The 19,133-nt window shown below is 38.1% G+C and overlaps 1 protein-coding gene across 5 annotated transcripts; it reads left to right on the forward strand.

Annotated features, from left to right (window-relative positions):
• Positions 1 to 1,283: 1,283 nt before the first annotated feature.
• LOC103719884 (transcription factor E2FB-like) lies at positions 1,284 to 18,126 on the forward strand. 5 transcript variants are annotated; one of them, XR_003388032.3, is made up of 14 exons: positions 1,284 to 1,686; positions 5,664 to 5,856; positions 6,065 to 6,118; positions 6,229 to 6,314; positions 6,443 to 6,531; positions 6,607 to 6,661; positions 16,356 to 16,408; positions 16,493 to 16,543; positions 16,637 to 16,685; positions 16,780 to 16,845; positions 16,917 to 16,993; positions 17,098 to 17,329; positions 17,405 to 17,591; positions 17,835 to 18,126. XR_003388032.3 is itself a non-coding variant. In XM_026809551.3 (14 exons), coding segments are annotated over exons 1-14 (1,314 nt in total). In that variant the 5' UTR covers positions 1,303 to 1,476; the 3' UTR covers positions 17,837 to 18,126. The 5 variants fall into 5 exon arrangements, 2 of the variants coding, with proteins under 2 accessions (XP_026665352.3, XP_088575234.1); XM_026809551.3 differs by having other exon boundaries at positions 1,303 to 1,686; positions 5,664 to 5,886; positions 17,405 to 17,471; XR_003388030.3 differs by having other exon boundaries at positions 1,340 to 1,686; positions 5,664 to 5,886; positions 17,835 to 17,995.
• Positions 18,127 to 19,133: the final 1,007 nt, after the last annotated feature.

The following is a 19,133-nucleotide window of genomic DNA, read 5'->3' on the forward strand; positions in this document are numbered from 1 at the left end:
CGTAAGATGACTGTACTCTAAGCGATAGTGAGATAGAAAGAATGTATGCCCAATAAAAAGAGATGTCGACTTAATTTTTCATACCAACATAAAAATAAGAATCCGTACCATCTCCTATTACAGTGCGCTCCATTGTTCGCGAACAAATAAAAGCAGTAGGGTTTTTTTTTTTTATACAACAGCTGCTCACCCTATTCTAATATAGGTACAATCAATAGAATCAAGAGTAACAACCTGATAGAATTGTGGAGGAAGGGTATCTTGGCCAGTCTACAGAATTCCTTCGGAATGCTGTGTTGCATAAAAGGTGACTCAATTGGGAGCCCTATTCGCCTTTTTATGTATATACACTATTTGAAAGGCACCACAGTCTCTCACCATCCGTAAGATATCGTCGAGTAGAGGACTCCTATCCTCTCTCTGCCCCTCCTCACGTAGCCCAAGAATGATGTGGCCCGCCTTTAGCCTTTGTCTCACATCGGAGATGTCTTTCCATATTGTCCTAAGCTCCACTTCTATATATGTCAGTCCTTCTGTATATCGTCTGTCCGTAGCAATGACTTATGTGCCATGACTCCTAATTACGAAATCTATATCCGCTCTATCTCCATCACCAGTATTACTATCATCAAAGTTCATCATGAGATGGCCAAGCAGGGGGGGCTCCTACGAAATAAGGATAAACCTGAGTGCTAATTTAGCAAAGTGGGAAGTTCAATCCCCTAACCGTTGATATTTTTTTGCTCACGTGAATTGCACGTCCTGGCGCTGGTACTCCAAGCCGACCTTGTGCTTCTCCACGTGCCCAGTTCGAGTTCCAGTACGTTGTGTTTACCGGGCAGACCGTTACTTCTAAAGTCTAAACCATAGCCTTTTTTATTATTTCTTTTTTTCTTTTGTCTCTATACATGGTGGACGATAAGAAATACTTGCCACCGAGGATCACTTGACCGCAACCCACCAGAGCCCCCACTGTACCTTCGAGGCGGTCAGAAGGCGGGCCGAGCGGATTCGAACTCGCCGCATCGCCCCCTTCCCCTCCCTTCCCGCTGTTTCGTGATGTGCACAATACCAACTCAATAGATTAAAATACTCTTCGCCCAATTCCCGCACCAATGATTCCATCGCTCGCATGTGTCGACACGATTAGTGCTGATACCACAGATCACCAATATATTCCTGCCACATGGCATAGATTGTTTTGGGGTTATTATATCTTGGGATCCATAGCATTACCGGAAAGAAAAACCCAATACCCGTGTGCGTTGGCTTCGCCGCTTTCCGCCCCGGCTCGGTTGAGTTGCCTACAAAAAATCCAGCGCGCATCGCTCCCCGATCATCAAGAAATAAAAAGAAAACCAAAATCTCGCCGCGTCTAACTTTCCCTCTCTCTTCCCGTCCCTCTTTTTTTTCCCTCTCTCCCCCTTCAAAACCCTACCTCCCGGCCCCCTCTTCCCTTCTATCTTCTCCTTTGCCATGTCCGGGGTCGAGGGCTCCAGCCTCCCGCCGGCCGAGCTCCGGCTGCCGTCGCCCCACCACCGAGCGCCCCAGATCCTCCGCCCCGCGGCCCACCGCCACTTCCCCTTCTCCCCCGCACCCAGGCCCTCCTCCCCCTCCCCCGGCCTCGATCCCCACCTTCTTCCCGGCCGATCGCTCGGACTCGCCGACAAGGACCCGATCGCCGACGTGGGTGCCGCTGTGCTCGCTCTACACTTGTTTGCTTAGGCGCTGTCGTGTTCTTGATTTTTTTTTTTTATGTCTTTCTTGTATTTTTTTTTCGTGTCTTTCATGATCATCTGGATGTTTCTCCCTTTTACTCATCCTTTGATCTTATTCGGTTTTATCTCGATTCACGCTTATATGGATTTTGATTTTCTTTGCTTTTTTCAGTCTTGCATGATGTTCTTAGAATTGTTTGCCCGATGATGATATATTACTTTCTTAAATGCCATGAAGTTTTATAGTTTATGGAATTGGTTATGTGACCCGAGATTATATATCATCCTGTGGAGAGTGGGAAAGTTTTTAAGTCTTTAATGAGTCTGGCGGTACAGCATAAGAGGTCTAAGAAAAAAAGAGAAGGCCTTTTGAACAAAATAGAAATTGTCTGTGGGTATTCATCTAAAATCTTGTCAGGGATATGAGTCTTGTTCTGGGCGATGGAGAGCGCATTTTTGACATATGCTATGGTTTTGTAGTTGACATCATCTCAAGTTCTAGTGGCAAAATGCATCAGAATGTTAAATTTCATGCTTTTTATATGTGTATGAATTAGAGTATCCTGGGCTGCTTTCGGTTAGGAGTTTTGACTAATATATTGACGAGGTTATGGTGCTGGACCCTTAGACAAATGTCATACTGTGCAAGCAAAAGTCGTAGGTTATAAGAGTGTAGCTGCTAGGGTTATGTGGATTGTAGACAGAGGTGATAGGTGGTGATCTTTGGTGATTGTGTATGTTGCCCCCATGAGGTTGTTTTGAAACTTTAATCCACTATTGACTGTAGACTGAAATTACTTGACCTCTTTTTCAGCAATTCTCTTCCTCAAACTTTGATGCATTATTGATAAAAGGAATACAAATTTACCTTCACAATCTATTGGGAATTTTCCAAGCATATACTTTCATTGAAATTTTGATGCTCGTGTGTGGAAGGTGTGCTAGAATATCTGATGGAGAGACAATCTGCAAAGGTGAATACACTTATTGTGTAACAAAGACTAACTTTAAGCACTATATGGGAATCACAAGATCGAGTGACATAATATGATAGGGTTTTCTGATTTCACATGTCTAAACTAATGACATTGGGTTCTTAGTTATAATTCTTTTCCATGTGATTTGTGGACTTGAAACAGCGTATGTGCTGACTTTCCAAATTGGTTGCTAGCAACCTGATTTTGCCATGGCTGCATGCCTTCTATTTGCTTGATGCCTGTTTCTGTAATCAAAGACCATCCATTGCATCAGTTCGATCTTCACATCTTGATTTCACTCGAGTATGTGCAATGGAAGATATTTAGTTCAAGAGATATTACACATTTGGTTGAGATTGTAGTGTATTTACTAAATGGCCAAATGGAGACAGGTCAGTGCAATATGCTTAACTAGAGTTTCACATTATATTGTATGCCAAACCGAAAACCAAGATGCTCACCAATTTCCACTGACATGGAAATTCTGGAATAACTATAAAAATATGTTTAATAAATGCTCTTGCATATAATTCATGTGGAGAGTCAGCAATAATGTTCCAGAAATGTTTTTTTTTCCTTTTCTTTTGGTGATGCTTAACTTGGTGCCACCAAGTAACTCTTTTAACACTGCCTTTATTAAAGCATTTATCATCTGTTTTTGAATGCTGAAAGATTGGCATGAATATTACTTGCTTGCATCAGTTTATGCAAAAGGGATTTGTGGCGCTTGAAAATGCGACACAAGTGATATATTTAGAAAACTTAAAAATCCGAGCTCAAAATTATGGCTGTCAATAGCCCTTCATGTTACTTGGCCCTTCATTTTAGTATCATAAATGAGAACACCATAAAATATATTCATTCTTTATACTAATGGCAATCTAAATAATGCTCTGTTTGTAAATTAACTTTGGATGCCTATATATGTTATGGTATGACTATCTTTTGTCTTTGGGGGACTCAATTAGTTATTCTTTATACCAATGGCAATCTAAATGATGCTCTGTTTATAAATGAACTTTGGATGCCTATATATGTTATAGTATGACTATCTTTTGTCTTTGTGGGACTCAATTAGTTGCTTATGGGTGCCTAGATCAGGATTTAGATATTTCAAGTGATTTGACATCCTTGATGACACTTCCTTTTGCTTACTTGGGGATTGTAAAAAGTTGATAAATTCTATGAATTAATATTATATTTATCCATGATATTTTGTAAGACAAGAAAAATTGACTGGACATGGACATGTTAATCTGTTATGTTGACTAATTCATGAGCTGTTGCAATGGCAGTTATATAAAATCTGCCTTTTGAAATTACTTAATAGAGTTAAGAAACTAATTATTGTAGAACCTTTTTAGATATGTGCCTAATTACATGATGGGAGATAAGGGTCTGTTAGTATTTTCTTGTTCAGGATATACAGGAATATTTCAATAAATTATGACAATTGGGAAGCTGGAGACGGGTTAAAATGTCTTTGTGCATCTAATGCGTAATTTGGTCCTTTGGTAAAGAGGAACAAATGTGAAATGGCTGAATGATTTATTGCCAGTAAGTTCAGAGCACCAATGTTACTCATGGTGTCTATCATAAGGCTTTTGAGTTGACTATTTTCTACCAAAAAATGATGTTTCAGAAGTCCTTTCCTGTTGGGTAGTTTGTTTTGGATTATATTGTTATAAGACGATAGTCTTGTTTTGAATTAGAGATGTGTTTCGAAATTTTATGTTTTACGTAAAGATAGTACAGAAATTGATCTAGGTGAGACCATTCAGTCCAAATTTGATAAGTGGAATACTTAATGTTTTAAAGGAATAAATCCATGAGCAAAGGTAGACGGGATGTATGTTACTTACTTGAAGACCTTTAACAGCATTCTTTGAAACCTAATAGTCTCAAATTAGTCCTTAGCAACAAGATAAAAATAATAGACCTTGATTTGTCAAAGCTTCAACTAAAATTTTGTTTTCTTAAATTTTAAAAGTTGTTTGACTTTGAACACTTATTTAACCTCAATGATTGATTACCATTGACTAGTCAAAGAAAAATTTAGTCTGTGTTGTACATACTGTTTAATATGAATATAAAATTTTTGTAAAAATGTTATGTTTTTAAGGTTGAAGTATTGGAAACTTTGGAGACCTCGACAATTGGCATCTGTGCCAAGTGTGTAGGTAACACAATGATGAGTATGAGAAAAATACAACACTTTTTGCTAGAAGGGTCTGACACTTCCAGCATTTGATTGTCCAACATTTGAGACAGTCGAGCAGTCAAATGTAATAAGTTCAAATATGATCTCTTTCAATAGAATTCTGCAGAAATCATATCAAGTGCCAACATTAGTGCCGACATAAGTAGGAGACTTTTGTTTCTACGATTTCTAGGAGTGCTGTCCATTCGTGTCACTTCTTTAGTGTTCAGAATTGTTGGGACTCCAGAAATCCTGAAAACTGAAGTATCTAGCAACATTAGTGTTTTGCTATTGGAGATAGACAATGATTTAAGAGCATTTTTTAGTAAAACCAATTTATCTTTGTTGTAGATGAGATATCACAATGTTTTGTTTTCAGATTCATTTTGTCATTGGTCATAATTTGGATGGGAGGCTTCTAAGTTTGCACACCTTTTAATATAGAGATGTTTGGATGCTTACCTCTCAATGGTTTTGGCCATGCAGGTGCTCTGGCTATTTAGCTTAACTTTGTTTTTAATCCATTGCTGCTTGTTTTTTTGAGACATATTGCTCTTTGAGTGAGCATTCCTGCTTACCTCTATAATGAATAAAAATTTACTAGTGGTCATCTCACAGTATCAACCACAGAGAGATGCACAAGTGTGCAAGAGTATTTTTTCCCCTTTGTCAGTGATCTTCTGAAAGTAATGCTAACTTCTGTGTCCTTTTTTTTGGGATGCAGAACCAATTATTTGTTATGAATGTATTCCATTTTTTTCTTTGCAGGTGAAAAAACAAACAAATGGAACAGAAATAGACAAAGTTGAAAGTGGTGAAGGGGCTATTGGACTAGGGCAGGAGGAAACTGGCTCTCATATACTTCCAACTGAGTCAGCAACAGGTGCTAAGCGTCCAAGAAGACCAAAGCCTTCAAAACAGAAAAAAACAATGCAGCAGCAGATGCTTCAAGCAGCTGAGGGTGATCCCTGTGGAACCTATGGTCGTTGCAGTACATGCTTCCATATCCCATATTAATTCCAGATATGATGTGCTGTGTTTAGAGCTTATTTGGTTGAAATGGCATTTAGCTTCAGCTATGCTTACCTATCTTGATGAAATAAAAAGGGCATTTTTGAGCGCTTACAAAATAAAATATGATAATGATTGGTGATGCTACATTTTTGCAGGGAACCCTTCAAATATCTCAAACACTAGCAGCTGCCGCTATGACAGTTCTTTAGGTAAAGTTTACATTGAGATAATTATGCAGATGATTGTAGGAGATGCTTCTGTTATTGCTTTCTTGTGAAACACTCTTGGATGTTTAATAAGGGTTAATATGATTTGACAGGTTTGCTGACAAAGAAATTCATCAATCTGCTTCAGCAAGCCGATGATGGGACTCTTGATTTGAACAGAGCAGCAGAAATTTTGGATGTATGACTCTTGTGATGCTTCACATATACTATCTTGCACTTGTCCAAATTTCTCAATTTTTAACTTTCTCGTGCCGACAATGAGCTATTCTTAAGTTATCTAGATTTTGTTTTCAATTGCTTTGCCAGGTCCAAAAGAGGAGGATCTATGATATAACAAATGTTCTTGAAGGAGTAGGGTTGATTGAAAAAACATTGAAGAATAGGATACGTTGGAAGTATTCACTCTAATCCTTCTCTTTTTCCTCCTTCATTAGTTAAAGTGATTTACTAACAAAAGCCATTTGCAAAAGGGGAATTGATATGTCAAGGCCCAAGGAGGTGGATGATCAAATTACTGCTTTCAAGGTACTAATTTTTCAGTACGATAGTTTCGTTTAGCTTGCTCTCAGTTTGAAATGATTTGCATTTAGCACACACACTTCTAGCATATTTAATCAGCAGTTTACATCCTAATATGTGAGAGAGATAAGATAATACACGGCGATAGTTTCGTTTAGCTTGCTTTCAGTTTGAAATAATTTGCATTTAGCGCACACTTCTAGCATATTTAATCAGCAGTTTACATACTAGTATGGTGATAGATAAGAATATGAGATAATACACTATTATCTTGGTGTATCTTAATATTGGAAAGACAGCTCCTAGCTGTATTTCTAATTCATTTTGTTCTATCAGATGTTAAAAATATAATTCTTTTAGTGGTTTCTCCAATGGGCATACAGTGAGTTGCACTTTTAGTTAATCTGTGCGTGCCATTATAATATATCTTTGAAATGGTGCTTTCTTTGGCATGTGTGTTTGCTTTACTTTTTATTTTTGGATGCTAATAAGGATGATTGAGTTAATTCTTTGTGCTCAAATTGAGCTTTGCTAAGTATCTCACCTTCTTCTGTTTAGAAAAAATACCTTGCTAAACTAGCTTATTCTCTAGATTTTCTCCAATAAACCCATGAGTTTCTGAAGTTTGTTCTCATGAGAAAACCTACTCAGGATTCAAGATAACTATTTTTGAAAGTGTAATGATATGGGAGGTCATGCAATAGCAATACCATGGGAACCTTACATATTATGGGTTACCTTGACTTTTAAAATTTGACCAATTTAGAAATGGGACACCTTTTTTGGGAAAAAAATGTTCAATATGTACTTTGGGCTCTCATAGAAAAAGGGAAAGCGTTAAATCCCAATGATTGACATGAATAAAGAGCTTTATGCTTGATGAGAGTACTTAATTTATCTGGGGACATTATTAAGTTTAAATGTTTTATGTACAAAGGTAGTTAGGTTTAGAATTGGGCCTAGGCTAGCCTGTTGGATCGGGCCGTCTTCAGGTTGAGCTCTGGCTTGGGCCTAAGAGGGTCCAAGTTGGGTTTAGGCTTGGGTTATAGAGCCTAATGAAAAGTAGGCTCAGCTTGAGCCTGGCTGAAGCCCAACTCAAACCACGCCTAGGCCCAAACTTGCCCCCAAAACCCTAAGCCCTTGTAATATTTTATCAACCCACCTCCCATGCCACCACTTCATGCACTCGCCCCCATCCTATTTTCTCAGTCTCTCTCTCTCTCTCTCTCTCTCTCTCTCTCGCCCCCCCCTCCCTGCCCATTCCTCTTCCCTTACCCTTCTCTCCCTCTTCTGCTTCTTTGCTCCTCTTTCTCTCATTCTGCCTCTCTTAGGCTCCCTCCCTCCAAAAAAACCTACTTGAATCCCTCCTTGTCGCCGCTGCCTCCTCTCAGCCGAAGCTGAAGCCACTTCTCCTCCTCCTCTCCCCCTTCCAAAGATGCAGACAGTGAAGAAGGTCCGCTGCTCTTCAACCCATCTTGTCGATCTGAACCCCCATAGCTCTCGTCCCCCTTCTCCCCTAGGTCTGTGGGCTAGGGCCCAAGCTTTTAGCCAAATTAGGCTTAGTCAGGTTAGGTCCAGCTATACTTCGTGTTTGGGCTAAAGTTCGATCTTAGGGGGCTTCAGCAAGAAGGTTGCCTCAATCTTTGTTGAAAGAAATATAAAGAGGGCAAGGCCTTAGGTAATGAGGCTCGAAGTTGTGATATAGGATATGGAAAAACTTCAAATAATGTTAGGCGTCACCTTAAATAGGAGTGTTTGGTAAATGAGGAGTCACAATGCATTGATCCTAAATAGTTGGGACAAGGCTTGATGGTTATGGTATATCAATCATTTTGATGTAGGACAACACTAAGTTGTCAGCCAAAATCATAAAGCATTAACTGTGTGTATGTGTGAGCGAATCTTCAGTTGAAAATCTACTGCTATTGTAATTTGGCTTCTAGTCTAAGCAGTTCATAATATATATCTTATCTTATGACTTCTAAGAATCTAGGAAGTACTTTAAGGGACATAATTTGATGAAATGCAGATTCTTGTATCTTTTAAAAAATTTATGCCCAATTTTAAATGATTCATGATGATATATGAATATGAAAGAGGAGGATAAAAGGGACATAAGTTTTAATAAAGCAGAATCAATTATTTAACTAAGTTTACATATTTCCTTGATGCAGAATTCTTTCATTGAAGTAAAACAACATAAGGAACAAAGTATTCGTCTGAATCTATGACTACTGAAACTATCTTCTCTTCTGAGATAGAGGATGATATTGTTTCATGTTGTATTGCTTGTGAACTTTTACTTGATGTCAAGCTGTCCAACCCATGACAGCATGTTCCAGCATGTGCATGCACAACCTATGAACGTTAATGATATATCATAGGAATAATTATGCATATCTTTTGGGCTAAAGGGCTATATCTGATTCGATATAACTTTTGTGATGTCCTTAACAGTAGATTTTTATAATGCAATTTATGGCTGGAATCTGCTTGGCTTAATAAGGTTGCTTGTTTTTACAAATATGAACTTTGTTCCTTCTCCATATGGCTTCTTGGACATTTTTCTTCTTTGAGTTTAGAAATTAGAAGTTATAGAACAGTGATGTATTTTGCATCAAACAGAAAAGGGTGACGTGCTTATTAATTTGGCTTGGATCACAACTTCCCCTATGTGAAAGCCTATGCTTTGTCTTTTCCTTGAGGGCCTGGGTTTGATTCATAGGACGGGTTGATTTAGATACCTAGGCTTAAATTGGGCCAACCGACCTTGTCTTGTGCATAGTCGAAATAAACTGACTTGGGTGCCCAAATTTGAATTTTCAAGCTACGCTTGAGTCCAACTTTCGCTTAAGTCCACATGTTCCTCTTAAAGAAGAAAGGCATGGGGTTGGGTGTTAAGAACTTGAGTGGCATGGACCAGAGGGGGCCATGATGAGCAATATGGTAGGGATATGCATGGGCTGCATGGAATACAATGAGTAGCTAGGTATTGAGGGCTCTACAACAAGCAATAAGTTAGAAATAGGTTCAGTTATAGGAGGTTATTGCAAGCGATAAGCAGGGAGCTGGCTGGTCAGCTAAGGTAGTGGATAGGAGAGCCAACCTAGGCTTTAGTGAGATACAGTATTAATCTTCGAAGTACTTAGTCAAAGAGAAGGGAGGATGAAAACCACTTCAGAAGGGGAAGAAAATAAGCTAGTCTTTTGAAACCTTTGCATGCGTTTCTTACATAGAATGTCAAGAGTTCTCTCTTGCCTTGAATTATTCCGTTGATGACCTAAAAAGGCTTCATTGCAACAAAGTAACATTGCTAACACTGTCGAATTTGATAGATCAATCCTTTCCATGTAAATTGAGCTTCATACCGGGCTTGGTTCAAGCAGGGGATTCAAATAGGCTACATCAGGAATAGTTCAGTGTCAACCCAATGCAACCTGGCTACAAAGCTATCTTGATCCAGCTGAAGTCATCGGTTTACATCCCTAGTTCTTGGTTTCACATATCTGGCCCAAGATTAGATTAATCATAGAAATGTGGTCCTAGAATACCTAAATTTTCTTTGCGTAAACCATAAACAAATCAGATATGACTAAAGGTATCTAGATGCTTCAGTTTTTTTTGAAATCTACAGTGAGCAATTTTGGATGCTAGCCACTAGTGATGCAGCTAACGGTCTCCATATCTGCCAGTTGTCCAAAATAGGGATTCAAATTCCTGTAATGAGGAACCCATGTAATGGAAGACTTTCAAAGCTTAAAAGATTACATGGTTATATCAAAAGATGCGTTTAAACAAGATGGAATGCCAATTCCTCGAAATTCATGTTATAATCTACTGGTGGAATAGGAAATACTTTGGAAGACCACTAGATTGGTAAGCGTTTCTTCAAATAAGAAGACAAGATGTCATTTAACTTGGATGTTTAGTGAGCTTATATTTTGAAGTTCATATTCCAGCTGCATTTAGAAAAACAGTCCAGCATAAATCAGTCCGATAAGAATCTTCACCAGCATCATATTTAATATTTTTAGTGAGACTACTTCTATGATGTTCCATATCAAGTAAGCTTTCCAAAGTGGAATGACCTAAAATGGAGGTCGGATAAGGAAGTTATGAATGATTTATTGCTGCTGATAAACTTCCAAAAAAATTTGTAAGTTCATTCCATGGTCCATAATTTCAAGGATGATTTTTCTTTCATCTCTGTCTGAATTTCTATGTTTCTTTCTTCTAAAAACTCATATTAGATGACCTAGAAGTGTGGTAGGAGTTCGGAATCTATTTTTACCATTTATTTAGTATTTATTTTTTATTTTCTTTAGGAAATTTGTATCCTGCGGGAACTAGGAAAGCCTATTGGCTCTAGAGAATCTGTCCTGTAAATACCTCCCATGTACTCTTAAAAATCATTGAAGCATCTATATTTTTTTTTGGTTTTTTGCATACATATCCTCCTAAATATTAAAATTTGCACGAATACCCTTCCAAAATTGATATTTACATGTATACCCTTATAGAATACTTGTTTTGTATATATAGCCTATATTTTTTTTTGCATATATTCTCACACCATCTAACGCCGTTAAGAAATTAGCAGTTTAAAATTAAAAATGACTGAAATTTTCTTAATGCATAGATATGCAAAAAGAAAAATTTATAAGGGTATATATACAAATAACACTTTGTGAGAGTATTCATGCAATTTCACATATTTAGGAGGGTTTACATGCAAAAAAAATCTAATTTTTTTTTTAACCTATTTTAACATTCGGATTTGTCTAGTGCCTGTTCCTCAATATTTTTCGTAAAATATTACTAAAGAAAAAAATTGATTCAATAATTAGGTAACAAAAAGAGTTATGAAAGTTTTTTCACTGGGATTAGTCTACTTTATTCTTCTTTATTTATAAGAGTCACTGTATCTTTTTTCATCGAAACATAGCTTATAATATTTATTATTGTAGATGCATATATGAGGGCATGTATTAGAATATAGAAAATGATTAGAATCTCTTAAAAGCACACGATAGATTGCAATGATCAAGCTTCCTTTCTACTACTATGCTCATAGGTGGAAGAACATCATCAATCATCCCTAAGCAAAGTCATTGAAGGACTTCGAACCCTTAAGACTTATTAACAACCTCTGCGGCCATATAGTAGAAAGATATCCCTTACGTTGTGTATCTTAAGCCACTTTTTTGGAGCTTCAATTTTCTAGAAGAAGAAAAGATGTTGTGTACGGGGCCCATCTTGTCATAGTAATTTTAAATCAGCCACCAGTCTACACATGAAAAATTTTTCAACTCTAAAAGATAAACATCGCAAATCTCATACACTAAAAATAAATGCTACAAATCTCTCACAACACTTTTCTTTAAATAATTCATAAAGCTAAAAGCAGGACCTATCTTTATGTAAAAAAGGATATAATGAAGGGTGTCTATGATGGAGAAGGGACTTGAGAGAATCGTTTTGATTCCGAACAAAGAAGTGAAAGAGAGGGTCGAGAGAGATTGAAAAATTTCTCAAAGGAGGTAAAGATATTAGTTTCAGTGAGATTCGTTAACCTGTTACCTGCTTCAGAAATAAAAAGATACTTTCAAAATTTTAATTAATTTTTAATTTAAATAAATATAAATTTGGCTAATCACATTAACTGAATTGCTATGTCAATGGTATTCATATAAAAATAGTGTTTTGTGAGGGCATGCACGTAAATATCAATTTGGAGAGCATTCATACAAATTTCAATATTTAGAAGGATATTTATGCAAAATTTTAAGGATTTTTTTTGTGTGTATACCCTCCTAATTATATAAAATTGTTTGAATACTCTCCAAAATTGCTATTTGCATGTATACTCTTATAAACGTTTCTTTTGCATGTTTATCCATTAATGGTATTTTTATCATTTCAACTTTAAACCGCTACTTAACGACGTTAGATGGCATGAGTACATACGCAAACAAAAAAAAGAAAAAAAGGGTATACATACAAAACAAGTGTTTGACGAGGGTATACACGCAAATATCAATTTTGAAAAGGTATTCACGCAAATTCTAATATTTAGGAGGGTATGTATATAAAAACCTATTTTTTTTTTAAGTTCCTCTTCAATTCCTTGCTTTCCATAGTATGAGACTGCAATCCCATGAGAGGTGACTGGTGTGAGGCTGGAAGCTTCAACTATTCCTGAAAGAGGTTAGGGGTGCAACAATGAAGACTCTTTAGAAGTTAGTGGGAGGCTATCATTTATCCCATCTTCAAGTTTGCTTCTATTGATTCCATATTCTCATGCAGGTTTGCTTTCATTAGTTTTGGTATCAGAGCCAAATCTAATACCCTGATTCCTCCATTACTTCGATATATCCCTCCACAACTTTCCTTTACCTTCCCTTGCTATATGATTGGCGATCCTTTTTTGCTTCGTCCGAGAAGAAAAGAGAGAGAACAACTATTGCCCTTAAGGTTTTCAATCCCAATCCCAATCCTAATCCTCTGATATCCCTTTGGACGGCATGCTGATATCGTCACATACGAGGCTTAATCTGAGTCAATTAGGATTAGGATTTGGATGGCATACCCATTACCTTCCGATCTTGATTTCAACATGCTTGAGGTTTGGGGCCACAGAGTCCAAAAATAGCATTCACCCATGCCCACCCGATATCCCTTCATCTAGAACCTTATGTATAGTTGCACAATGGCTATGTTTTGCCAACCATGACAACTTAGAACCCTAGCATCTACAATAATAACCCACCAGCTCTTGATGCCCATGTTGATATGATGATGTAAGGTCACCTTGCGCAACATAATGGCACAAGTAGATGCCACTAGGCATGCATTTCTAGGTCCAGTTCAACAATATAATGAAATCAATGTCCCCAGCCACTAGCTGCCCAACAAAGAGTTTGTTACCCCGACGAAGGTGTCTATAGGAGTTTCAACTCGACGTAGCTGACTTTCAAGGCAAACTTGACCTGGATGCTTTCATTTACATCCATTGAAGTCTATCTCGATTGGTACAGGCTGAATGGACAAGAAATGTTGAGTTTGTCAAAAACAAGTTCAAAGTTCAAGCCAAAATTTGGTGGAAGACAGTCGAAGATCATGCTCATGCCTATGATGAATCAATTAACACTTGGGGAGATGATGCGCATGAAGCTGAAAGAGAAGGATCTGTCCTGTAACTATCAAAATCAAATTTATGAAAGGCTTCTACAACTTAAGAAGGGTATTATGGCTGTCACTGAATCCATTGAGCAGTTTAATGAATTGACTGCAAGGTGTGGAATTGGTGACCATGATGAACATCATATAGCAAGATACCAGCATGGCCTATGGACCGACGAAAAAGGTGAGCTGGCGGGGGGGAGGGGGGTTGACTAGCCGATCTAGCATTATTACTCAACCACCTAGTCATCCTACCTCTATTGTACTTTTCAAGAAGGATATGGGTCAAGTTCAATGTTTTAGATGTCACAAGCAATGCCACTTTGTAAACAGATGCCCTACTTGTGATCTGAACTGCTGCAGTATGGAGCAGCCTATCTATATGGTACCCAATGACTTTTTTGAAGAGGAACCCATTGAAGAATCTGCTGAACCTATACTCTCAACTGATCAACTAGCCTTTGATAAGGAAATAGAGGTGCCGGTTCTTCTCCTACTCGCTGCCCCAAAAGAAGTTGATGTAGAACGGCATTAAAACAATATCTTCCATCACAATATGGAATGCTATGATAGGAAAGTTTTCATTGTCATTGATGGTAGAAGTAACATGAATGTAGCCCCAAGGAGCTTGTAGGGAAACAAATAGTGTCACATCCAAGGCCCTGCAATTTCTCCTGGGTAAATGATCCTGTAATCCTTGTGAACCAAAAGTGTCTCATTGCTTTTAAATGGGGCAAAAACTACATAGATGAGGCTTGGGTCGATATTCTTTTTATGAATGCCAGCTAGATTCCACTTGACCATGCTTGGACCCATGACAGCGATCACCCATTGAGGAAAGGCTGCTACATACACTTTCAAGATCAATGGGAAAGATCTTACCTTGTATCTTCGTAAGGATCTTCTTGTTCCTACCAAGAAGCAAGCTGAACCTATTGAAAAGAAGCTTCCGGTTAAGAAGTAACCTTCAGTTCCTACCTTTAGGAAGCCTTCCATCATTACAGTAAGATGATTTGAGAACGAAGGCAAGAACTCTGGAGCTGTCTATGTATTAGTGAAAAAAGAAGATGAGTAACCTGAAGACAAATACATTGACTAAAGAAGACCTCTACTTCAAAGAAGAAGACCCTAATATGCAGGAGACTGAAGTGTGTGACCTCTTTATGTTCATATCACCTGGTCGGTGCTGGATTTTGGATGGTTGTCCCGAATCCTCCCTTCCCAAAAGGAAGAACGTGATCGGGATTCTCAAAGTGGCTTTTTTTCATTATATTCCATCTATATCCCAATTCCATTCATTTAATATCCCCTTGGTGTCCTTGACATAAGAAATGTCATTTATAGTCTATTTATTTCTATATATGGAAAGTTATTCTAGAGGCATATTTGGCATTGCTTCTTTGATTACAGCAACAATAACGTCGCCAATATGAGCATATCGGTGATTACCAGCTTCTATGATTCGGATACACATCAATTCTCGAGCTATGCTAATAAATTCAAATGCTATTACATCTTATCCTACGTCAATTCATCTGGAGACGAATCTTTCAAGCTGGGGGGAATTGATGCAATTGAGGGTATCTATATCTGCTTGTTATCCAAAATAAGGATTCAAATTCTTGTAAAGAGGTTTCATCAGAGTAACCCATGTGATGGATGATTGCCAAAGCTTAAAAGGATAGCATGGTTATACTGAAAGATGCATTTAAACAAGATGAAATGCCAATTTCTTGAAATTCATGTTACAATCCACTGATGGAATGGGAAACACCCTAGAAGACCACCTGATTGATAAGCATTCCCTCAAATAAAAATACACGATGACACTTACCTTTGGTGTTTAATGAGCTCAAATTTTGAAGTTCATATTCCAGCTGCATTAAGAAAAACAGACCAACATACATCAGTTCGTTAAGAATCTTCACCACATCATCATATTTAATATTTTTAGATGGGACTACTTACATGATTTACTATATCAAGTTAGCTTTACAAAGCATTTGGAATCGCCTAAAATGGAGAATGGATGAGGAAGTTATGGATGATTTATTGAAGGCTAACAAACTTCTAGAAAATTATGTAAATGTCCTTCTCAATTTACCATAGTCATCAACTCATTATCTGTTGGCTCATACATGAGCTCTTTACTATTTATATACCACGTCAGCATTTTTGGAGGTCAAAGTTTCAGACCTGTACCAACTTGACCATTAGTCCTCAGCTCCACATGGGCTTGTCAGCAGCTATATGACTTGCTGGAAATCTTGTTTTTGCCATGCATTTCTACAACTGATACAAACCTCCATTGATAAATAAATAAAACATATGGTTAGTTGTGGACTCATAATGCCATCTTGAAATAATCTTAATGCAGTTTTCAAGTTTGGTTGTTAAGTGGGCTGTCAGCAGAAGGCAGATGAAATGTTGTGACAATTTTTACTATTCCTCTTTTCGAATTTTGCTGATAATAACTAATAATTTGCAATCATTGATTTTCATCCTAACATTTTCACAGGCTGAAGTTGAAACTCTGTATACAGAAGATTGCAAGCTGAATGGAATGATTAGGTGGGTTCCCAGTGAAACAGCAGAGATGCAAGATCCAAAATCTGTTCTTTTTCCATGTATTAACCAAAATCTGTTGCTTTGCAGGGAGATGGAAGAAAATCTCAGAATTCTGACAGAAGATGAGAACAATCAAAAGTAAACTCAAATTGTTTATGATTCTTGGCTTTGCAATTTACATGGTGTTTTTTTATTTGTTAACTGAAGTCTAATGGTCATTAATCTGTTTAGATGGCTCTATCTCACCAATGATGATATCAATAACCTTCCTTGCTTTGAGGTTTGGCTTTTTGGACCCCTGTAGCTTTAGTTATATTTCTTGCCATGATCTTAACCTGTATCCCAATGTTTTGAACTGTTGTCCATCACGACAGGATTCTACTCTCATTGCAATAAGAGCACCTCATGGAACTAGTATCGAAGTCCCAAATCCTGATGAGGTGAGCAAGACATATTGGAAGGTGACATTTTATAGTTTGGTAGGTTTGCATGACATTATTTTTCTGAATAGGGTCTTGATTTTCCACAAAGACGATACCAAATACTTTTCAGAAGCTCAATGGGTCCCATTGATACGTACTTGATCAGGTAATTTCTGAAGGAAGTACTAAAATTGCTGGGTCTCTTGGACTTTCTTTCTTTTTTTTATTTTTGAAAAATGAATTTGAAATAGGCTGTCATCTTGTTAACAGCAATCATGGAGAGATTTATGAGGCTTCAAATGAGAACCAACAGTCAGCTGCAATGGATTTGTGTGCTGAGAGCAGCTGCAAGAATGAGATGTCTTTTCCCCCGGTAGACCAAAATGCAGGTGGAACGTCTGAGAGAGGACCAGACCAAGTCACTCAAAATAACTCTTCTGCTTCAATCACCTCACAAGAATGCATGGCTGGCATTTTGAAGATTGTCCCATCAGATAATGATGTAAGTATTCATAGGCTACAAACTAGGGCCAGAGATGCCAACAGGTTGCTGATTATGATATGCTTGTCCTTGCAGATGGACGCTGATTACTGGTTTCTAACAGATCTTGGAGCCAGTATCACAGATACATGGAGAAGTGAATGTATCCTGGAATTGAAGCCCAATTACCCCTTCTCATGTTCTTCCTATAAATGCACGGGCTTTCAATAATAGATCACTTCTATATGCACACAAGCACATAGTCTGACATCCACCATGCGGGGTAAGGCAATTTGTCCTGGTTGTGAGGTCGGAAAGCTTAATTTTTCCACTTGATAGCTGAAGCAACTAAATACATGTTTTTTTTGTATCAAAAAAAAAAAAGAAAAAAAAAAGAGAAGAAACTAACCGCATGTTTTTCATCTTTGTCAAGGGAAATTGATCCCTAGTGCCGCTTCAACTAGATCCTTGTGTGGAATGAAGTAACACAAACTGATTAATTTTCCTTAACTATTGCCATATGCAGAATAATGTTGGAGAAGGAAATCTTCTAGATCAGCATTTCATGGTAGATGAAGCTATGTTACAGCCCTGCAGCTCCAAGATCAGTGACTGGAGGCTCGACTGCTTTCCTGTGCACGCCCGCCGGGGGATGCCTAGATCATAACAGGCTGCACAATCTAATGGAAAAGAGCCGAAGGGGTTTTTGTCTTTTTAACTCACCCCCTCAGGTTTGTGAAATTGTAAATGCTTATGATGGTCCTTCCTATTAATTCTACAATGATCAAATAAAAGGCATATAAATATTTTAGCAGTTACATCATTGTGACGGTAGGTTCTCAATTTAGTTTTAGCACTGGAATTTGCCATTAAGAGTAGTTGAGAGTTTAAATAACGGAAATGGATCGCCTTTCTGAACTCTAGATAATCGGATGCGGGTGATGAGCTGCCAGCAAGATTATGCATATTTTAACCTTTTTCTCATCCGCACCCTGCTCGTGCCATCCTGATGTTCTTTTGGCTTAGTGTCAGGATTCTCCAGATTGAACTGGAACATTCCAGGCGAACGCCGGCCGTCCATGTATGATTGCATGGACCCCAATGGTTGCATGGGCTCGCAGCATTGTGCGGCTGCCCTGGGTACCACGGCCACGAGTTTTATGCAATCATGGGCCGTCAGTACAACATAGGACATCTCCGGATCAACGCTAAACTAGAGGGGGCATCAAACTCATCCTGAATACCTACCTGTAGGTTTCATTGTTTTTCCTCTTCTGCAGTGGGTCACTGTGGTCTTTTTAAAGTGTTTTTTCATTCACATTCCTACTAGGGTAAAATCTCAATACATCATGCAGAATGATGGAAAGGTCCAACACCAATCTTTCGCCTATGGCTCTCTATCTCCCACTTTGAGATAAAATAGGATACTCCTTTGAGACAACATTGGACCACTTCACAGGCCCAGCTAGGCTAGGTCTGCTCCGTTGTGTCCTTCCACCTTAAACGTTATGGTGTTAATTTACCCGGAAAAATGGAAAAAACATGATCTGTATTTTCTTAAGCCAGAGCAAACTACACACGGGAGTTGAATTTTATTATACTTCACCATCAAACAAAACCAGGAGAGGAAACAAGCAGAAAATAAAGCGTCAGCTATTAGCATGACCAAAAACAGTTGCCATGGGAACAAAGGTTTCGATGTATTTACCAATCACTAGTTAACGATCACCGCTCAGTTCACTCATGGAAGTTGGGGATCGATACGAAACACGGGCCGGCAGTGTCGAATCGAGCGCCACCTGCACCATAGCCAATAACGGGCTTC

The sequence above is a fragment of the Phoenix dactylifera genome, chromosome 3 (genome assembly GCF_051530095.1).
Source record: "Phoenix dactylifera cultivar Ajwa chromosome 3, Ajwa_hap1_PhDact_Kaust_v1.1, whole genome shotgun sequence".
Classification (NCBI taxonomy): domain Eukaryota; kingdom Viridiplantae; phylum Streptophyta; class Magnoliopsida; order Arecales; family Arecaceae; genus Phoenix; species Phoenix dactylifera.

Bases quoted from the DNA above. Each gene is read 5' to 3' on its own strand.
- LOC103719884 (XM_026809551.3), top strand. From the start codon at position 1,477: ATGTCCGGGGTCGAGGGCTCCAGCCTCCCGCCGGCCGAGCTCCGGCTG. The intron at 6,119-6,228 runs GTAAAGTTTACA...ATGATTTGACAG, and splicing joins CCGCTATGACAGTTCTTTAG to GTTTGCTGACAAAGAAATTC. The intron at 6,315-6,442 runs GTATGACTCTTG...TTGCTTTGCCAG, and splicing joins GAGCAGCAGAAATTTTGGAT to GTCCAAAAGAGGAGGATCTA.